At 39.2% G+C, this 23,384-nt stretch overlaps 1 protein-coding gene across 4 annotated transcripts in view; it reads right to left on the bottom strand.

The window, feature by feature from the left end:
• The window catches only part of ZC2HC1A (zinc finger C2HC-type containing 1A), a 35,622-nt gene extending 12,529 nt beyond the window's left edge, over positions 1-23,093 (bottom strand). For 2 of the 4 annotated variants that reach the window (XM_074883303.1, XM_074883293.1), the window contains exons 1-7: positions 23,028-23,091; positions 10,071-10,144; positions 9,222-9,338; positions 8,876-9,011; positions 5,475-5,623; positions 4,371-4,470; positions 3,412-3,520 (exon numbers count right to left, since the gene is read on the bottom strand). In XM_074883303.1, coding sequence (XP_074739404.1) covers positions 3,412-3,520; positions 4,371-4,470; positions 5,475-5,623; positions 8,876-9,011; positions 9,222-9,338; positions 10,071-10,144; positions 23,028-23,043 — 701 coding nt within the window. In that variant the 5' untranslated portion in view covers positions 23,044-23,091. Of the gene's footprint in view, positions 1-3,411; positions 3,521-4,370; positions 4,471-5,474; positions 5,624-8,875; positions 9,012-9,221; positions 9,339-10,070; positions 10,145-23,027 lie in introns of all 4 variants that reach the window. The other 2 variants (XM_074883274.1, XM_074883284.1) reach the window with 2 other exon arrangements.
• Positions 23,094-23,384: the final 291 nt, after the last annotated feature.

Raw genomic sequence — 23,384 nt, 5'->3', positions numbered from 1 at the left:
ATTTATCAACATAACCTGTGAACTGCAGTCACCTACAGCATAGAGTACTGCAACACAATAACCTAGAAGCAGTCATGATATCATGAAAGAACAACAATACTCTTCCACACTTTAAAAAAAAAATAAAAAATCAAAAAACCCAAAGCTGACAGTCCTTTCATGTACTAATGAAGAAAAGCACAATCACAAGAATCTTCTGAAATGCAAAGACCACCACCAAGACCACTTCTTATTTACCTTGATTTCACTGAATGAAGTTACAGTGTTAAATGAAAGGAACAAGGTATTTTAAAAATATAATGGTTTTACAGGCTACACATGCTGTATGGCAAATATATAAGTGGAATTTAAAATTTACTGATACTGGTTAAGTGTGCCACTCATTGCATTTCAGCTGTAAGACAATACTGGATGTGTTACTAACAGATGTGATTCCCAGGAGGCATAAATCTGACCAGCCTAAGATGAAATAGTATGTTTTATTCCCAAAATAAAATAAAAATGACAAAGCAATTTCTAAGGGTTCATTTGCCATATTGAAAACATCATGTAATTTTCCAAATCCCAGTAAAAAAAATAATTTAAAATACTGTTCATAAATGAAACACGCATAAACAATTAATCTGTATGTGCGAAAGATCCCTGGCTGGCCACAAACAATGGTGTCAAGTTCCGCTAGGCAAAACAGTTTGCATATGGGGGTGGAGTTTGCCTGTTTGCTTAGCCTTAGGATAGGAAGATCCTACCCATTTTTTTTTCTCCTGAAGATGTAATTACTTCTGACAGCTTACTAGAACCACCCTACCCCTCAAGAAATGTAAGACAGTGTTGAACTCTGTACTCTTACAAAATATGTATCAAACGTAGGATCTTAACATGACTCACTATCCAAATATAAGCCTAACTACAATTTACATAGAATTAATTTTCCTTTTCCCAGTTCTTCAACATGGAAAAGATGACATCCTATTTTCACACAATGAATGAAGGTTTTCCTACTGACTACAATACAGAATCACATGCTACTCTTGAACTCTTACTTGCTTCTCTAGGACTCAGAAGTTATGCCCCTGTGCTATGCTTTCATTAATACTTATAACTGGCTGTGCTCTTACTCTGTCTAGGCAGAAAAAGACAACTCTCACAGCAGAGCTCAGATGACACATCCTGATCTACATGTACAAAGTAAGCCTCACTAATGCTAACCTAGCTTATGTTGATGATACTGTGGTGCACCCTCTTGGTAGTCTTTTACCTGGGGAGCAGAAGAGAATTCAAATAAAAAAGCATAGCAAAAGTGACTTAAAATAAGGAAGTTATAAAATTTGGTAGCATTTCTGCTCGTACAAAATAAAAAATTATACTGCGATATTGAAGTTGAACTTTATATGAAATTAAGTTCAAGAATCCTTTACAGAACTAAACTCCTTAGAGACCCAGTTCGTTTTAGCATAACCTTTAACTCATAGACACGAACAGCTTCGTGTGCCTTTCACGACAGTTTCAGGCAGCAGTTCAAGAGTGCCACCTAAAGAGCAAGAGGGAAACTGCATGGCTGCATATGTTCACTTCTGTTACATTAGCCACCAGATAGTCATTTCCTTCCCCTTTGCATATTCATCACAGAGAACAGGTACCATGATTCTCAGTGTCTGATTAAATTTCCCCCCTCCAACATACTTGATATTGCACAGTATAATTTTAATTCTACTATTAAACCTCACTACCTCTCCGCCAAATCTGGAATTATAACAATCTAGGAAGGTTTCACTTAATTATTAAAAACACCCAAAATTACCATTTCCCTTGGGAAAAACTGCAGGATCTTGTTTCTTACAGCAAAAATTGAAATTTTACCTGGCTCTTAAATACTTGTCAAGGGAAAAAGAAAAAAAATAAAAATCATGTGATCGCTTAACATTCCATTTGAAAGATTGCCCTTAAAACAATACATGTGCAACACTGTGCTCAGTAAATCAGTTCATTAACAACTCAGAAGGAAGAGCTTGACATCTTACACCATGAGCTCTGCCTGACTTAGGTACAACAGAATCCCAGATATCATGCTATGGCTTGTCATTTTACTGGTTAAATCATAACATGTAACAGAAGAAATAAATTTTGTTTCATCCTAATGAAGGTTATTTTTATGAAATTTTAAAAGTGCTTTTATTTTATAAAATAATCCTAGCTGCAATTAACTACAGCCTAAATTGTAAGATGTTTTAATGTTTAAAGTCTGTGTCACTACAGTCTTAACTATTCTCACTCTCTGACTTAGGATGTTGACTGTTAGTGTCTCTGTCCCTGCTCTGATATAATTTTGCAGTTATTTCAACAGAACCCTACATATTTCCTGCTCACACACCAATAACTAAGGCTGAAATGATTAAAAACAAAATTGTCACTAGTAACCAATCTGAGGCACCTAACTCTTCCATGTTTGTAACAGTGCTTCAATGTAACTCCTGATAAACTTGTTCTCAGAAGCGAACACAAAGTAGCTAAAAGAAAAAGAAAGAATTGCTAGGTCTCAACTATAACACATTTAACAGCCATCTGTGAGAAGACTGGTTAGTATGACCAGCAAGAAGCCATAAGGACTGGCTGGCAAAGACAAGAGAACACAAGTTTTTTAGAACACAGAAGTGAGAAGAACTGCAGTCAAAGACATATTCATCACATCCGTACTCTTAAAAACTGGAAATTGTGTAGGCAATTAAGTGTGGCTATAAACCAAGCTAACATTCACTGTCTCTCAGCAGAGATCATTAACTGAGAGCTATGCCAACCAGAAGTCATCTACTTGTGGTTGACAGCACATGTGAACAGAGAGAACCTGTGCAAACATCTTTCCATATATTAACCGCTATTTGGCTTGGTCACCTCACAATTTTTCCTCCAAGCTTCAAAAGAGGTAATGGAAGACTACAGAATACATAGTAGCAAGTCCAGTGACCAACTGACTGGTAAAATTAAATAGAACTTCCTTGCTACTAAGAGGGAAGGTCACAATTGGCTTGTGGTCTGTGGCAGAGGCCTTTTTCTTTGATTTCCTTGAATTGCAGGAAGTTATGCCTAACGTTTTCTCCTTTTAAGTCTCTTCACTTTTACAAAGAAAAAAAATCATAACACCAACCACTTCGGCATATTCTATAACTTTTTAATCTACTTCATATCACACTTGACCTCCTTTGCTGTTAATTTTAACATCAGAAAATGCATCTTTGCCTACTTCAATGCTCCTTAAACATTAATGGTGTTTATAAATAAAGGATAAATTCCAAACACAGCACTTGTGAGGCTCACAGTGAGAAAAAAAAAATGCAAGTGAAACAGACCACAGACTTCTAGAACTAGCAGAACATAAATATGAAAAAGTATAAATTACAACATTAAATGGAAACTCACCCTGCTTGTGGGTTCACCATTCCCAATGAGTTTTTATGAGCTGGTGATAATGTCTGAATTTTGCTCGCACTAGATCCAGATGAAGATAGTGCTTTATTTGAAGAGGCACCTTGCAGTTGAAAGCGAGCATGGAAATATAAGAAAATGTAAGATTTTGCTGCTGGAATGATACAATTCATTATATATGTTTTGACTGTAAAATTCAAAACGAGTTTTAGAAAAAAAAAAGATATGAGGATAAAGCAAGTATGTTTCCAGAAATTTACAGAAAATATGCAATTGAGACATAATGGTCTATTCAATATAAAAACCCCTGGATTTCAGTTACTTTCTTCAGAAAGGAAAAGGAAAAAAAAAGTCTGTACAAACAAAGTATGTACAAACAGAACATGTTTGATATCTGATGATATCTGAAATCAGATTAAGACCAGTGTTTGCAGAATTATATTATAGTGGGCGCAACTATGCATTTTCACCAATTCATAATCATATTTGGCATACAAATTAGTTACAGAATTAAACAACAGAAAAGTGTCAGGTGAGAGATCAGTATTGGATACAATTACACATTACTACATAGAATGATTTTGCAGGTTCAACTCGGAAAAAACCTAATTTGATCCGATATATAAAACCAGAGGAGAATCCTATGTGCTCACGTGTCTTGTTGGGTAGATGCCAATCAGCGCCCCTTCCAACTTTACTTTAAAATGAATTTTTACAAACCATTATATCAATTTCAACAATAAACTATATAGCCATCATATATGTAAGTCAAAAAAATCAGGTCACAAAAACATTGACTTAAAAAAATTGTATTATGAAAGACAGACACTATCTTATCCACTCATGTAACACTGAACTACGGTTTTTTTTTACTTTGTCAGTTTAAACCATTGGGCAATGCTGTAGAAATCCCTCCAGCTATTAATGGAAAATTCATAACATTCATTTCATACCTACAACAGTTTTGCTAACACCGCTTGGCTGTGGTAAGCGTGATGATGACGACGGTGTGGATCCGACAGAAGGCATCTTCTTAACTGCAGCGGGTTTGTACTGTAACAAAATACAACCTAGAAATTTAAGCAATTAAATCAAACTATCTATATAACACGATAGGTAGTTATCTCAGGTACTGTGGGAAAACAGACAATGATTATCTACTAGGTAAACTGTTTCTGCTATGGGATCATGCAACTGGTTTCCGCTAGTCTGATTTCTTATACATACAGATGATACTAGTAGATAATCATCTAACTCAGTGGTTTTGTTTTTTTCATTTAACTGTATGTCTTTGTGTGCTTCCCACTTTTCTACAGGTTTTCTCACCTATTTCCACAGCTGTCTCATGAGATTAACGTTATCACCTCATTACCAGTTAATTTTAAAAAGAATACTCAAGGGCAGGATCATTTTTGTCTTTCAAATCTTACTTTCACCTGTGTGCTCTGGACCAGTCCCAGCACTGATTCAGAATACAGTGCAAGACAACACAAGCAGTTACTTAGTGATGTTTCACTCTTCACAGCTTCCAGAAAAAAGAGCATTACCACTAAATGAAAAACACACACACTTTAATCCTTCATTTGTTTCCACCATAAATCAACTACTGCAGCTCTTACCTTAATACACCTGAATTCCTCTAAGCCTCTAATTAGCCAAAATATTGCTGTCAGTTGTCCTGTAGTCATGTACCTTTGTCCACTTAAGGAACAGCCTTGAATTGAATTCAGAAGACTTGCACAAGAGAAATTCAACTTCCTTTACAATACTGCATCTCTACTTCCTGCTACTACCCTTAGCGGTCATTTTCACAAATCTCTGAATTACATTTATGACTGGTTTTGGTTTTGCAATTGCTGCCATCTGATTTATGGATCTCTTCTACTGTTGTAAAAAAGCAAAAACCTCTTCCATGTTTAGTGTCTGATTTCAGTCTAGCACAAATAATAAGATTACAGAATAAAACAGTTAATTCCATTTAAGAGCAACACTCTATTTAACAAGTTTGGTTTGATGTTGAATGCAATTTACAAGTTAAGAAAAATGTGGTAGTTCACCTGTGTTCGTGTAGGAAGCTTCCCTTTGGTATCAGCTGCCAATTTCCCTTTATTAGTAATACGTGCTGCTTGTTCCTTACAGAAATTGATGTGTCTGTCAGCTGCATTTTCATTAAATCTCCTCTGGCAATATGGACACTGAATGTAATCTTAAAAACATAAAAACCTAACATTAATAATGCATTTTAAAAAGTAAAGTGTTTTCAAGTCTTTTAAAGACCAGCTCCAGCCCCACCCCCAGAGAAAATTAAGGCCTCTTGAATCTGAATATCAAATACAGATTGCTGGGGAAAAGAATATTGTCCACATGTAACACAAAAGATGTTTCTTGTTTGATGGATATAAATGAGAAGAGTGGTTGAGGATCATAAATAACCTAAGCAAAACAAGAAACACTTTGAGAGATGCTATTCAGCAGAGAAGGTGACCAAAGAGGCATCCAAAAAAAAAAAAAAAAAAAAAAATCACAAACACAGTTCAATTTGTTCAAGATATGAAAATGTATTAAAACCTTTCCCATACAAACAGCAAAAGACAACAAAAATCAGAAATTTAAGAAAAAGAATCTGAGGAAATCCAGCCAATATTAGGATATATCTACGAAGACATGCAAAACAGAGTAATTGGTGGCTGTATTATTTTTCAAGATTTATTTAGTCACATTACAAACAGTACTACTTGTAGGAAATATTACTAACATTGGGGAAAAAACAGAAAGGTTATGTAAATATTTAAAATACTAAAAGATCCCTCATCTGTATGCTGGAAATATACCCCTTAAAATACACTGCCCTTGGAAAGTAAAATGTTTGGACTGCAGTTTCAGATAGACATTTTAGTGTCTAGAGATACAGATGCTGAATTCCCCATATTACAGTATTCAAAACCATATAAACATCAACTTCAGAAGAGCTGGACACTGGCAAAGCAAGTTAAATTAGTATGTTCCTAGGTGATTTTAGAAATATATCAAAGAAAACGAGATATTCAACAGTCACAGCCTCCAAGATTAGTTAGATATCATACAATCCAAAATAAGATTTGGATTACAAATTACTACTCCAAATGCAGCAGATCTGGCTTAAATATTATCTCTTTAAATTAATAAACAATTTTGAGTGAGTCAAATGATGTAGTGGCCACCAAACTATGAACTGTAACCCAAAGTGAGCAAAGGACACAGAAAGAACACAGGAATCCTTCAGAGAAATGACACCATGGGAATCTCCTGTGATAACAACAATGATTTATTTATTTTACATAAACTCCACTACTGTCAGAATACTCAAACATAAACTATACCTTCAGAGACAGAAATTCAGAAGCAGAACAACTGTAATATCTTCGTAGTCAAACCAAGACAGGCCCAAAGTTAAAAAAACCCACAGAGGTTAAAAAAATCAAAACAGATGAATAAAGCAGCTATGGAAACCCCTAGATAATAAGAAGAGACATTTCTAGCTAGTGTACAGTGCCATTCTCACAAAAGATTTTCAAAGCCCACTAAAGTAAATGGATCAGTCTGTAGAGGATTAATGCATACTCTTTTAGAATCAGGGATTGTATCTTCATTCTTTTGTAAAATGCTTAGCACCAGTCAGCCACCTGGCTATCTGGAAGTACTGTTCATACTGTCCAGAAGCACTCTTAGGATTCAATGTAAGCTTCATAAAATACAACCTAATCAAAATAAGAGGGCAGTACACACATGCAGTCAAGTTCAATGCAAATGGGGTGACTTAAGGTCCTTCTTAGTATCATGAGGCTATTCCACACTTCTTCTAGGGAAAAGGTGGAACAGGAGATCAAAGAACCAGCAATACTGCTTCTTTGCAAACTCAAAGCATGCAATTAAGTAGGAACTAATAACACAGAACTCTTTACTTCTAAAGGAGAAAGACTAGCAGCTAGTTAGAGACAGGCATGCCAAAGACAGAGCTGAGTAGGAGAACATGAATATACTCCATGATACCATGCACAGTTATCCCTCTCTCCTACATGTAAAGTGGAAAAGGAGTGACAGTAGCTGCCGCTGCTCTACTTTCGTTATATTTGTGAGAAGAGAATCCACTGATCAGTTCATGCGTCTCCTCTTCATTCCTCGTTCCCTATTCCTAAGTCTTACCCACAGCAGCAGGATGAAGCCAGGAGACTAAGCCAGTAAGACTCAGGTTGGAAAAAGTAAAAAATGGAAGGAAAAGAAATGGAGGCACAATATCTTTTCCCTTTACATCCTATCTGTTTTTAAGTGGGCTGAATAGAGTTACTTCCTTCACTTCAAATTCATCTGCGTTCTCTGGAATGAAGGGAGCACCATTTTAGAAACTTTTCCAATCTAGATTTAGTTCTGGGCACTTCTGCTTGTAATTCAGAACCTATACAACTAGATTATTAAAGATCCTTTCCATGATCAAGCCTTATGTTTCTTATCCACAGCATTAGCTACTGGTTTTATCTTATTTTAAAATGCATATGGCATTTCAAAATAGTGTGTACTGAATGCTGAATAATACAACTTCACTTCTTACTATGAATGCACCATTACAATCCTAATACCGTACTAACACTTTTCCTGTAGAGAAACAAGGTATGGAACACTCACATCCTTACTTGACCACAGGCAGGCAGAAGTAAACAAATGCTTTTTTCCATTTTTCCCAATCTTTCTGAAAATAACCATTGAGCTGATCAAATGGTATAGCTCTTAAGACAAGAGGAAGAAATATATTCTCCAACCTATTATCACATCACAGAATTTAACTGAAAAGCATATTTCCTTCTCACTCACATCAGACTGCTTCAATGCTTTACCCAGCCTCAGTTCTGAAGGCACCCAAGGATTGTCACTCCTTTATGAACAGAAATCCCACAGATCTCACACACCCAAAACACAAGTACAGCCACCACATGAGGAAGGATCACATGCACACTACAGCATACGCTGCGTGCATGGAACTAAATGTGAATTCAGTAAGAAATGGGAGAGAACACATTTGAAGAACACAGCTGATGTGCATTCCTACAATGTTAATAGGTTGTGGATGTCCAGCATCAGCAGCCAATTAAAAAGGTGGTCCACTCTTTCTGAGCAGTTCCACTGTTATGGACAGAAACAAGGTGTTGAAACAATTTTTCCAGCCTCTGGTTTATAAGATGGTAGCAAGCTGCAAGCTGGCCACAACTACCTTTCAATGCGTTAAAAACAAAGTCATGGGCTTTGAAAGCTACACAGGATGCCAGCCAGCCCGCCCCACTGTCACAAACCAGCATCTGCATAGGGATAATCAGGTAGTCATCTTCAAGAACTTGTGAATACTGTATTCCAATAAATTCCTTTCCAGTTCAATTTTTTAAAAATTAAGTTAAAAAAAAATTCTAAAGAACTCAATTGTTTTACATACCAGGGTCATATGATGGCGGAGGTGGTGGAGGGAGTTTTCCACCATCTTTAAGATTAAGTCCTTTGGCTGCTCGTATAGTTGCTATAAATTCCTCATGCTTTCGTCTCCAGTTGGAAGGTTTTTTGGGTGGTTCTGGCTAAGAAGCCAAAAAAGAAAGAGCTTTATACGTTTGAAGCTCTTGCTTCAAGCTAAGTATGTGCCTTATTTTAGTATACAATATTATAGTTAGTTTTCTTCCAAATCCTAGTTGATCTAATTATCACAAATTGCCAGCAGAAATGAGCCTTATTATGATGCATATATGGTTTGCCTAAAATGTTCATATGCAGAGTAAATTGTAACATACCCGTGGCTTAAGAGGTTTTACTGTGGGAATGTCAGTTCCTTCTGCTCTCTGTCGGCTGGAATCAAATGTCTTCCTTTTCTTGGAAGAAGTTTTTTGGCAAATGGGTCCATGCTTTTTCTACAAGCAGAAAAAAACCCAAAAGGTGAATATAGAACTTATTTTTGAAAACATAAGTTATCAACATATTATTTCTCTCTTCCTCGATAGGTCAATCGGCGAACAAGGCCCAACTCTTGATGAATAATATCAGACTGTTCTCACTTAAACATTTATGCCAGCCATTACTTTTAAAATGAACTACAGGAATTCACGAATGCATATACAGTCACAAAAACTTAGGAGATGAAGAAGAAAAATAGGAGGCATCTGTATTTGCTCCTTGCAAATAAAAAATTGATGGCAGGTAGGCAGCATTTGCATTAAGTGGCAAGACAAATCAGAGGTGTCTTAAATGCCTATTCATATTTAAGGGCAGACCAATTTCTATTAAGACTGAAGAACACAGTATTTTAAAAATGGTTAACAAAACACTTCATTTACTATCTGAGACTGCATAATGCTAGGGCTTATATCTGCAGAGGTAAGGAACGATTCTGTGACCCTAGAGAAGATGCTTTTAGAAGCATGTGTTTTCAGAAAGTGATGGGATGCTAAAATAAAATTAACCTCCTTCTAAATAGCTTCAGAACTGGGATAACTGAAATTGATAATTATTTGGGAAAAAAAACCAACACAAAAACCCCACCAAAACCAAGCATCTAGGTCTACTTTATTTAGCTATAGTGACCATTGCTTAATTCTCATATCAGCTTATCAGATCTAAAAGCCAACAGTGCTCATGCCACTTACCAGTGCTGCGGGAAAGAAAGTCCTTCCACAAATCCTACATGGCAACAGATCTCCAGTTTGCACTGTAACCTCACCTTAAAAAGAACCACAACATACTTCTATAAGAAAATTTGTTTAAATTTGTGATAAAAATATAACTCCATATTCTTAGCAAAATTAACAGTTGTTATTGTAAAAGTATACATTCTTTGAACTGTGAAGACTGTGCAGAACAGAAAGGAAAAGAAGATACATGAGTCCTTATGTACTTTTAGAAGCAGTCAGACCCTATAACATGTTGCCATCAATTCTGATAACTTCACAGTATGAAACTCTGCACCTTTAAAAGGATGCCTGTATGTCAACATGCAAATGACAGATTCACTGTAAGTCAAAATGATAGCCCAAACACATGCCAAGAATTGGTATTTAGTGGGTATTTCTGTGTCTTTGGAAAAGAATCACCTGTTAAAGTATCAAATATAAGTCACATCCCATCACTTATTTTTCTCTACTAAGTTAAAGTATTTCACTTTCTCTTGCAAAGAAAAAAATCTTTAATGCTATTTTTACTATGTATTTTATTCAGATTATTAATTGCAGTTTACAAAAGCATTTCTGATGTTGCTATTCAAGCATTGTTAACAAAAATATAAGTGGTATATTTGACATACAACACATTCACAGAATCAGACAGAAGACCAACAAATCAAGGTATCCAAGCCTATGCAATCAAATATATTCATACAGGATGCATTATGCAATGGAGTCACAGCAGAGATGAAAAACTCCAGGTTTCCCAATAACAGGCATCTATTATATTCAGTGCTGTACCAGAGGGATACAGGAATATTTTTATATCATGTATACATCAAGAAAGAGGTAGTAAGTTTGAGAGTCAGTAGTTGCTTTCTCTGTACTCAGTCTGACTATTGCAAACGATACAGCTCCCTCTATTTATACAAAGTTAAAACAAAACCACTTTGAATTGACTTGTATTTCAGACAAACCAATGGCTTAAACTACTGAAGTTATGAACACAGCAACGTTCAATGATCTGATCAGTTTTTGTTCCCAGTTCCCCAGTGGAAAACCATTTTCCATCTAAACATACGTACTTGTAAGTTAACTGTAGGACCAGTCCTAAAGAAAATATGTAATTTAACAAAATGTCTCACAGCAAACAAATGTAGATTCAGGCCGCATGGTTCCCACTGAAAACCTTTTTTTCCAAATGAAAGATTAAAATTGAGTGAGATTTCTAGTACCCATATGTAGCTATTAGGTCTATTTCTGCCTTTTTCAATTACTTAAATGAAATTCATCATCAGTATTTAACTATGCATAATGTATTAATTGTATGAACATATTACAGAGCACAATCCATTTTAAAAAAATCACAAATCATATGACAAGTGTTCTGCAGTTTAAAACATCTATGCTCATATCTTTAATTAATTTATATACCTTTGCCATGTAGACATGAATAGACCCTTGGTTACAGCATAGCAAGACTATACTGACAGTGAGTTTTACAACTGAAGCCATAATCAACCTTCCTTTTGTGTCATCTAAATGTATGTGTTTAGGTGTACAAAAGTAAGGGGAAGTAGGAAAGATAGAAACGTGCAGATAAATCTTGTCTTCCCTCTCGCATCTGAATTATACTTGCATATTATCAACTTTTGCTAGGAACTTATTGTTAATTGTATTTTTTCTATCTCCATTTTAAACAATCATGTCTGAAAACTTTTCCATAGGCCTGTTTTCTTAAATGCACAAGCCTGAGCATAATGTTGTGCTGGTTTTGGCTGGGATAGAGCTAATTTTCTTCACAGTAGCTAGTACGGGGCTATGTTTTAAATTTGTGCTGAAAACAGCGTTGATAACACAGGGATGTTTTTGTTACTGCTGAGTAGTGCTTATACAGAGTCAAGGCCTTTTCTGCTTCTCACACCACCCCACCAATGAGTAGGCTGGGGGTGCACAAGAAGTTGGGAGGGGACACAGCTGACCCCAACTGACCAAAGGTATAGTCCATATCACATGACATCATGCTCAGCAGTAAGAGCTGGGGGAAGAAGGAGGAAAGGGGAGTGATGTCTGGAGTTACGACATTTTGTCTTCCCAAGTAACTGTTACGCGTGATGGAGCCCTGCTTTCCTGGAGATGGCTGAACACCTGCCTGCCCATGGGAAGTGGTGAATGAATTCCTGGTTTTGCATTGCTTGCATGCATGGATTTTCCTTTACTTATTAAACCGTCTTTATCTCAACCCACAAGTTTTCTCACTTTTGCTCCTCTGAATCTCTCCCTCATCCCACTGGGAAGGTCTGAGCAAGCAGCTGTGTGGTGCTTAGTTACTGGCTGGAGTTAAACCATGGCAAATGATAATCACAAGTAATAACACGCACACTGGTCACACATAGCTTAGATGGCTGGAACCTGCCCTCACCATTTTCCTCAAGGATAAGCAGCATGGTTGTAAGCTTTTCTCAATTTTCCCCACTCAAAAATGCAAGGTATGCAGAGTTTGTTTGTTTCATTATTTCATTCTTCAGTGTTCTCAGCACTCATAATAATGCTAACAGATGCCACTGCAAACTCACTTCTGCTAAAGAGTTCAATTTCTTTTTATCACATTACCTAATACAACCCTCAGCTTTGCAGAAACAAACAAGAGGGGCATTTCATGGAAACACATAGTGACACTGTGTCTTTAAGAAATAAGCTGAAATAAATCAGAATTAGTGATCTTGAAATCAAGTGTATAGTCTAAGAAATTGACCAAGAGAAGAATTCTTCCAAATATCTGCCATAGTAAAAGAAGAAAAGCTACAGTTTCCACCATTTTTTCGAGCTTGTGTTTAAATTCACCATTAAAAGAAGTAGATTTGATAAATGCTCACCTGATCCAGCAGTATTTACATACCACATACCAACCAATCCATAACGAATGCCAATTAGCAGTCACTGCAGCTGCAGTTACAGAGCTGGATTTCCTTACAGCATTCCTACCCTCCCTTGCTGATGGCAGGTACTCAATCACAATTGCCAAGAGCTATTTCTACTGCCAACGCCTCCTCCCCCATAATACAAATCACTGACCCAAAACACAACAGGAAGTTATTTTAAAAAATGAAAGTTCCTTAAGTTTTGTTGAAAATGGGAAGCCTACAGTCCTTTAGATTTGCACACTTACCCCTTCAATTTCTTAATCATTTCTCTGTGATTTTCCTCACCTTTAAAAGTAAAAAAAAAACCCACCACCACAAACAAAAACCCGCAATGAAACAAAACCACAAAACCTTAACATTTCTCTCTAGGAGCCGATGAACCTTCCCTTACAGAAGGGTTAGCAATGTCATCAACATGGATTCTGATAATTTGAAAATAAAACGTGGAAATAAAATTGTGAAACCTGGAAAAGAGATGGGTTTGGGGTTTTTGTTTGTTTTTTTAAAAGGCATTCATGCATGGTATCTAATGCAGTCAGTCATGGACTGACTGAATTTTTTTCCTGAACAAAAGTTAACAGAAATAGTTGTTAAATTGGGATGTATTGGGGGGGAAGAAGGTTAGAAAAAGGGAACACTCAAATCAAGACACAGAAGAAGGATTTGCTTGGCAAATGAGTCTGAGAATAGAAATTAGTAGTTGCGTCATGGCAATTTTCTTCATTCTTCTTTAAATCTAGCAACAATGCAGGGATTACATCATTTTGGTTATACAACCACAGAAGACCCAAGATCCAGTGGCTACACTTCTTTTTCTTTTTACCATCTTTAATACCACTAATCACCAGCCATATACATGCTTCTATTAAACATAAATGAATATAGCTAACTTGGAACTTCTCTAATCTAAACACACTTAGGGAAAAGAGAAATATGTTCAAAATGGTTATGTGAATACCAAAGGAAGAAGTAGTATTTCAGTTGAAGCGATGCCAAAACTTTACACCCTATCCTCCTACTGTCTGCCTGAGACCAGGTCTCAAATGAAAACAGAGTTCAACCTACTAAGATGCTGGGTATCTGAATTAAACAACTAGACTGAAAGTTTTATTAGCAGCACTACAATAAATCTCATCACTTGTGTTTCTAAACTGTCCTTGTCAGAGCTCCTCCTCCTCCAACTACTTCCAGAGTACAGCTACCTTAAAAATTTTTTTTTTCTACCTACATGTAAATTATTGCACACATTCCTTTTGAATACGGTCACAGTCTAGTTACCCATACTTTCTGATCTTGAAGTGGGAGTTTAACTGTAACGTCTGGGTAGACCTTGAAGTCTGACAGCATAGCTGTACAGTCAGTCTCTCAGATGTAGCACAGTGCTTTCAATACTCATAGATGAATTTAGACTTCCTCAAAATCTAGGTTTTCAGGGAACAACTTTTTCTTTCTTTCTTTCATGTTCAAATACAGCAACTGACTTACAGTGGAAAGTGCAGCGTGCCAGTTCTCAGATTCATCTTTCTCAATGTATGGAACCATCAATATATACAAGTTCGATCTGACACAGACACAGGCATAATGTTAGCTCTTGCTGTCATGTTACAAATTAAGCAGTTGTGTAAATAGACTCCACGCTTAGAGGGAGCAGAAGTCTTCAGTATTACTGAACAGCTATTAACTGAAGTTTTATTACAGTTTTCTCTTTTGGAAACCTTTGTATACCCAAATATGTGTCTGCACTTAGATATAAAGTGCAGAATGCTTCAAAGGAACAAGACTGCACTTAGGCTTAGTAACAGTATTTTGTCATGTTGTAAAATCCGTCTGACTGCCCTTCAAAACCTTTTATTTACCTGCAGCAGTGACAGTACTAAACGACTTGGGCCAGACAACTATGATAATCAGATCAAGCCTCACTGAATTCAATCTTGCAGAAACGCTCTGGTACGATTTCCAGCCTTGAGACTAGGTACCTATTTGAAACCAGCAAGTACTCTACAACTGTTGAATGTTATTACTTGAAGAGTGCTTGCCAAATTCTTCCGCAAAATTGTATTTATTGCTTTTAACATCACTCCCCCCTCATCTCCAAAAGCAAGGTATTTTCCACTTAAGAGTTCCATATACTTCAGGTATGAAAAAAATTCCCCACATTAATTCATCAAGCCACAGCATCTAGCTCTTTGGGGACTGTCAGTCTCCAACCTATGTTCACTAATCAGTACTGACTGGGCTATATTTTTTAATCAGAATCACAGAATTGTCTAGGTTGGAAAAGACCTTGAAGATCATCCAGTCCAACCATCAACCCAACATTAACAGTTCCCAACTACGCCATATCCCTAAGCGCTATGTCGACTCTACTCTTAAACACCTCCAGGGATGGGGACTCCACCACCTCCCTGGGCAGCCCATTCCAACGCCTAACAACCCGTTCTGTAAAGAAATGTTTCCTAATATCCAGTCTAAACCTTCCCTGGCACAACTTGAGGCCATTACCTCTTGTCTTATCGCTTATTACTTGGTTGAAGAGACTCATCAACACATTAACTAACAATAGTCTGAAAAGACTAATGACAAATACTATAAACAAGAGTTACCTAAAAATGATACTGATGCAGTGACATAGGGAGGGAACACTTCTTTGAACAGCCCAATACAATTTAGAGCGTTAATTTTTAAAGAGCAATTTTAAAGCGCAATAATGAAAAGATGAATTATGTATAAAAGCAGAAAAACTTTTATACACACTAACGGTGTAAGTTTTGCAAGTTATTATTTTGCCAAAAGGAATTTTGAAACATAAATAAAAAGACAAATACACCATACTGCTTCACAACAGGCAGTACTTGCCATACTTGATAACTGATGACGTGCATGGCTTACCACACCAAGCAAATCCCTTCTCGCCTATGCTATTCAGCAGTTTGCCAGAAGAGTTAGAGAAACAAAGAGGAAATCACAGTAAGATCTGTCTCTTAGTATTCAACTGTTCACATACTTTGAAATTTTTATGCAATTAGGTTATTTGCAATTGTATAACAAATAGTGAACCAATCTACTATTATCTATCTATCCCTAATTTTAGAAGAAAGCCTTGTGAATTCTCTGATACTTCTGTATTGACAATGCAGTCTAATCTTGTATAAACCTGTCACTTCTGCTTCCAAAAGATAACAAAAAGCAGCATAACTTCCATTCCTTCAAGCTGAAAAGCTTGAGTAAGACTTTCATAGTACCTCTGTATGTTTTTATATCAGCTCCTCAGCCTGACAATGCAAGTGCATTATATTTGTCAAAATTACTGTTACTGCTCTGAACATGAGTCTGATGATGGTGAGTTTGGTATTACTTCCTTGAAAATAACATCAAGGAAAGTCCAATTGCCTCAAAGTGACAACCTGGAGGAGGATTCTGTGAAGAATTTTTTTTTTATTTTGTGACTAAGAAATGAATTGCATGCAGTTAAGGGTGGTTGTAATAGCAACACACACACAGCTTGCATCATGGTACACTCCCCTTTTCTGTAACTGTCTGTCCTTCTTTCCTCGTTTCCTCCTATGAAGTGTAACTTTTAATGTGAAAACATGCCAAATTCACACTACACATCCTTAAAAATAACCAGCTCTCCTGGACTCCTCTCTAGGGCCATATCTCATGGGATTCTTCCAGACAGATCCCTAAACAAGTCAAAGCCTGTTCTCCTTAAGTCCAAGGTTGAGATACTGCTATTTGCCCAGCTCTCTCTTCATAGGATCCTGAATTCAATCATCCTATAGTCACTGCAGGTAAGACTGCCCCTGACCTTCACAAGTTTGCAGGTATGAAGTTTGCAGGTATGAAGTTTGCAGGTATGAAGTTTGCAGGTATGAAGTTTGCAGGTATGAAGTTTGCAGGTATGAAGTTTGCAGGTATGAAGTTTGCAGGTATGAAGTTTGCAGGTATGAAGTTTGCAGGTATGAAGTTTGCAGGTATGAAGTTTGCAGGTATGAAGTTTGCAGGTATGAAGTTTGCAGGTATGAAGTTTGCAGGTATGAAGTTTGCAGGTATGAAGTTTGCAGGTATGAAGTTTGCAGGTATGAAGTTTGCAGGTATGAAGTTTGCAGGTATGAAGTTTGCAGGTATGAAGTTTGCAGGTATGAAGTTTGCAGGTATGAAGTTTGCAGGTATGAAGTTTGCAGGTATGAAGTTTGCAGGTATGAAGTTTGCAGGTATGAAGTGCCTCCCTTTGTCAGCTCCTCTATCACCTGGGTTAGGAATTTGTCATCAATGCATACCAGAAGCCTTCTAGACTGCTTGTGCCTTGCTGATTTGTCTCTCCAGCAGGTACTGGGTGGTTAAAGTCCCTCATGAGGACCAGGGCCTGTGAATACGAGGCTCCCTCCAAGTATCTGAAGGAGGCCTCATCTTCCTCCTGACCAGGTGGCTTGTAGCAGACACTACAACAACATTTCCCACATTAGTCTGCCTGCTAACCCTGATCCATAAACTCCCAGTTGGCTCCACAGCAAAGCTCCACGCATTCTCACTGCTCTCCCACATAAAGGGCAACTTCCCCCCTTGCCAACCAGCCGGTTCTTCCTGAGGAGCCTGTATTCATCCACTGCAACACTGCAGTCCTACCACCTACACATGATCCCAACAAGATCCTAGCCCTGCAACTGCATGCAGACCTCCAATTCCTCCCATTTGTTCCCATACTGTGAGTCTTAATGTACAGGCACTTAAGAGAGGCACTCAGTTGTAATGATTGTCCAGAAAAATTTATGAGATCTTCCCCTGTAACACATATGGAAACACAACAAAACTAAAGGCAAATATGCAGCATATTTGATCGATCTGACTTCCAGATACATTATCTGGTCTTTTATTAAAGAGTTTTAAGATCAACTGAAGCCACTAGAAAGCATGTGGCCTGCAAAATCTATGGCCATGTTACACAACTCTGCTTTGACATCATAAACTCACTGTTCTCCTGCACTAGGCTACAAGCACCATGACGACTGTAAGCAGGCAGTCAAGCAAAGACTGGTCTTCTCACACTAGCCTTAAACCAAGACTGCTTTGCACCAGTGACACCCAAAGCAATTCTGGACTTACATACTCTACTACATAAACGTAACTGGACAGAGCAATCCCAATGTAAGTCTGTTTGCTTATCAGAATATTACTTCATTAACAATAAAATAATGTGTTAAAAACAATTTTGATAATAAACTTCATTTATAATATATTGATTCCCAATTTGCTCCCTCCCTGGAATTTCTTTAAAAAGTAAGCCCACTCCTCACCACCTTCAGTCAACTGTTTAACATACTGCTAGAACTAGATTTTACTGAAATGCAACAACTGCTTTTGATAATAACCAAATCACATGTGTGTGTGCAGGTAAAACACATTCATCCTCCCACTATGTTCAACCAACTGAGCTCAGTCACTAGACCAATCTAGTTTCTGCAATTTAAGTTAAAAATGCAAATGTAAAATCCATTAGTTCTAAGATGCTGAAGAGACTAATCTGAAACACTCAAATTTCTATCTACACATATTACTTCCTTTCCTTTAAAGGTGAAACATTCTGAGAGCGCACTTCCCCTAACATATCAGCCTAAACTTAGCTTTCAAAATTTTTCCTTAAGTAAAACATTTACTTTCAATTTTGTCCCCAAAACATAAACATTAATAAAAAATTAAAAACATAACTGCCTTAGAAAAAGTAAATACATTGACCACAATTATACAGTGTATTAAAGGTCAAAATTAGATCACTTAATGGAGGTGCAAGTACGACTAGCGAAACATAGCAGTTCAATGCCAAGTCATACTTATCATTGTGTTTTAACAGCTGCCAGAGACAACTTCTTAAAAAGAATATAGATGAATAGTAGTTTTGCATCTCAATCTTTAATAGTTTCCAACTTGCTGATTTAAGAACAGTACCATAAAATTAATTCTTCCTTCTGCTGGACAGGTAAGATACCTAAAAAAATGAAAAAAAATCAAAACCATACAAAAAACCTGAAGTGTTGCAAAAAGGCAGGAGCCTCTTTCAAAAGGAGCTTAAGAAAATGGCTGCCAAGGTAAGGAAGCTACTGCTTATGCATCCAGTGAGGCAAGACAAAGACAAACACTAAAGGAAGATTCACATTAATATCATTTTTTGTTTTCAAAACAGAAATAATTTTCTACACTATTAGGGAAAAAAAAAATAAGATGGCATCAGCTTATTCCAAAATTCTGTCAAAGCAAGCATAAGCACTTGCTTTCAACAGTCATGTTACTAATATAAACCCCTAAACTAGAATGCTTGCACTGTTTGGGGTGGAGTGGGGTGTCTCAGACATTACCAGTGCCAGTGAAGGGTCCAGGGACCAATGTTACTACAGGACGGATCTCAGCTCTCAGCAGCGGATGCTATACAACAAGCCCTATGAGACCTGGAGGGCACACCCACACTGCTGAGTCTAAATGCTTAATCACAGTAGTCCCTACTTGGCATCTGCAAGGGAAAGCTCTGGGTTTGAGCCTGCAGGCTATTTCCTGAGCAAGCAGACACCCATCCCCTTCCAACCACAACCAGCGTTCCCCGGCTGCTAGAGCACAGGCTGAAGGGGAACGCTGGGGCTGGGTAAGCGCTGCCATTACCTACCACAGAGAGCTGGGCTTTTGCCCTCGGCACAGCTGCCCCTCTGCCCTTTACTCCTTAGGCAGCAGCAGTCCTGACCCGCCGGGCTGGGCTGCGAACAAGTGTGGGAAGCAGCATTCAGTCGGCTCAAGCAGCTGTTGCCGGCATCCTCCCAGAAAAAACAACAGACTGGAGAGAAGCCGATCAAATGCCACCATTGGACTGCTCCGGCTTAAATGAAGTCAGGAATTCAGTGCTTGGATCCCCTCCTCCATCTCCTTCAAGCAAAACTGAGAGCAAAAAACAAGCCAATGTGACAGCTTTTTTCTTTTTCTCCACTGAAACCAACTACTTGTTAATCCATCAAAAATGGTCCTGAGATTCAGCACATAGTGGACTACTCGGGAATGGATTTTTAAACTCACCTTAGAGATCACTATATTTTCAGGCACAGTCAGTCTATTGTTCCAAGTATTTTCACCAGTAAATTAAATGAAAATTGAAAAACAGCCAAACAGCACACAGACTGGAAAGTAACAAACGCTGAACTAGTGACCAGATTTAATATCAAATTTGTCACTTGCAATGACAAGTGTGCACTGATTCCTTCTAAAAAACTTTAATTTTATAAATTTTACTTTCAGTATCAGTCTAGTAATATAACAATACTGATATACAAATAAAGCAACAGACAAAAAAATCAACAAAAGTAAATTTTAGAAGAAACTTTTAAGTCACACAGAAACCTAATTTGACATTTCATTGAACATTTAAACTTGCACATAGTGAGAAAATGAAACTGCAACACTGGAAATATTATTTAGCTTTTTAAATGTCACTAACGCAGCTCTACAAGCCAACTAATACATATTCAACTCTTCACATTATGGAAAGAATCAGTATAATAAACTGGGTAGAGTTCTTTCTCATTAATAGCATGCTTAAATAAACAGAAATAAACCAGATCTTTCATCTGTAATGACCAGTTTCAGAAAAGCAAAGCACCAGCTTCTGAGGGCGTAAAGTCCTGAGCCTGAGGGGGTCTTCCAGTCATAAAAAGAGACCTGCAGACACCTGCCAAAAGAGAACGTCCTGCCCTCCACCATAATCACGTCCCTCATTCACACAACTGCCAGGACCTGCTGTACAAATCAGCTCTGGGAATTGATTTTGCTAAGCACTAATAGAGAGAGGGAGCAGGCTGAGCCAGATTTCAGAGGCAGCCCATGGATATGACTGTGCAACTGTGGTTCTAAACACAAGTTTAACCTGAAATGGCAACCAGCAATGTTCTTACGAGTTGCCAGTGGAGCAATGACTGGAAAAAAGAATAACACCCAATGAAAGAATTTATTATTAGTTTTTCCTACATTTTTCCTGTCTTGGGGACACCCTTCTACTGAAGCTTCATCTGAGCCTAACCTAATGTGCACCAAGAGAGACAGCTTAAACTGAAAGACTGTAAATAAAAGCAAAACCACTTGCTTCAGATGTTTTGAAGCAAATAAAGTATTTAATGTAGTGGCAGTTTAGCGAAAGAACAACATAGCACAAAGTGACCCATAAAAATGCAAAATCCTGTATTCTCCAGTTTGGACAACTTTAGCATTCAAGGATGCTCGATAACAATGTGGGATATGAGTGTTCACAATGCAAGGGCATCTGAAGTTTTAGAAACAGATTATAACCTGTGTTATTCTCAAATTAATCTTGTGTGTTCAGAAGGAGTATTTCACATCATAGAAAAATGCTTTGATAAGCTCTAACTTTTGAAAGTACTTTCAAGAAATGGTTCACACAATAAACGTGAGGTTTTACTATGATTTAGCAATCTATCCTCCCATCACTCCCAATGCCTACTGAAATGCAAACAAAACGTAAACCATTTCCAGTAAAGTAAGAAGTTGGACAAATCCTACTGCAAGAATGACACGGTTTTTCATGCTTCTGCTGTCATCTGTAGATCTGCTTTCTTCCCACCCTCTGTTATGAAGGTGCTAGAGCTTACAGAACACAGCTGGCATAGCTGGCCTTGCCAAGCTAGGTCACAGCCAAATCAATTGATGGATGGGCTGCAGATGACATGCAGTCCCAACTGCAGTCAAATACATTGTTGACTCAAAATTAAAGCAAGCTTTCCCCTTCTGGACAGGCAACATACGATTGCCACAGGACTATCATGACAGTTGGAGTGCCTAATAAAGCATTGTTTGATAAACGCTGGATACCACCTTTCAAGTTTAAAAGGCATTAATAGTCAGCAAAGCATAAAGAGTAAATCAAATAAAAGAGAACCTCTTGGGATTTTAATGCCAAATTACATTGTCCGCATTTATAGTCTTGATGAAGTCACTAGGCCTAAGACTAGAGTCTGATGACTGTAAAATCTACTAAAGACAGAAGACAGGTATTCAGTGAGAACTACCTCCCTTCTCCAACTGTGTTAGAAAGGATAAAGAACAAAGGCTATTTTGTACTCACCCCTATTTAAGCACTCAGTTACCTCTAGTGAAGCATGGAAGACTTAATGACTGTTTTGTGATAGTTACTCAGAACAGGTCTGTATTTTTTCTTAAGTAGTATGGCTAAAGCAGCTTGCAAAACACAGTAATGACAGGCCTAAAAAATACTCAGATAGCGATCTGTAACTTCATAAATTCCAAGCCAATACCGATGTTATGATGGATACTCTGGAGGGCGAGGATATCTTCATTAACACAACTGGCACAGAATAAAGTTGCAAATTCTCTGTCAGCAAAAATAGACCTCATCTTCACCGCACTGAACACTTCCATAGCATTATAAGCGTATCTAACACCCACCTCAGCCATCTGTTTGCTGAAAAAGGATGCCTGGCAAAGACGTCCGCACGGCTCGGTGCCGTACCCACCGCAGCGCACCCGCTGCCTGCGGCGCATCGCCGAGCCGGCTCACCGCGACCCCAGCCCGGCCGCGCAGCAAGGGAGGGGCCGGCGGGGAACGGCCACAGCCCCGCGGCTCGGCCGCCAGCGCCCAGCAGCGCCCCAGACAAAGCGCTGCGCGGCCGGCCCTGCCCGCCCCGCGCCCCCCAGCCCGCCCGGCTCCGCGCAGGGGCCCGCCGCCTCCCGCCTTTGTTCGCCGCCCCAAAAGCGCGCTGCTCCGCTTCTGCGGCACTCCCGGCCGCCTCAGCCCCCTCCCCCGCCCCAGCACTCCCGGCCGGAGCGAGGCGAGCCCGCCGCGCCGCCTCAGGGGGCTCCGGCAACGGGGAAGGCGGCGCCCGGGCCGCAGCTCCCGCCGCCGCCCCAGCACGCCCCACTACGGCACGAAGACTCGGCGCAGCGCGGCCCAGCCCGCCCCAGGCGCCCGCCAGCTGCCCCCGGCGAACGGAGGGGACCCCCCGCCGCCGCCCCTCACCTTCCAGTCCCTCCATGGCGCACCCCGGCCGCCACTGGCCCCGCCGCTGCTGTGGCAACGCCGCCACCTCCCGGCCCGCTAACAACCGCCGCTCCCATTGGCCGGGCGGCGCGGGCGGGCGGGCCCGGGCGGCCTCTCACGGCCGCGGCCGCGGGGCGGGCGGGCCGGCCCCTCTCCGCGGGCACTGCACCCCTCCGCCGCGGGCACTGCCCCCACCCCGGCACTGCCCCCCCTGCGAGCACTGTCCCCTCCGGCAGCCGCCCGTGGCGGGGAGCCCCGGCCCCGCTCCGCCCGTCGGCTGCGCCCCGCCTGGGCGGTCTCCCCGAGGGCTGAGCATCTTCCTGCCAAAGCCAGTCG

Source organism: Strix uralensis, chromosome 1 (genome assembly GCF_047716275.1).
Source record: "Strix uralensis isolate ZFMK-TIS-50842 chromosome 1, bStrUra1, whole genome shotgun sequence".
Lineage (NCBI taxonomy): Eukaryota > Metazoa > Chordata > Aves > Strigiformes > Strigidae > Strix > Strix uralensis.
This window is presented reverse-complemented; position numbering and strand designations above follow the sequence as displayed.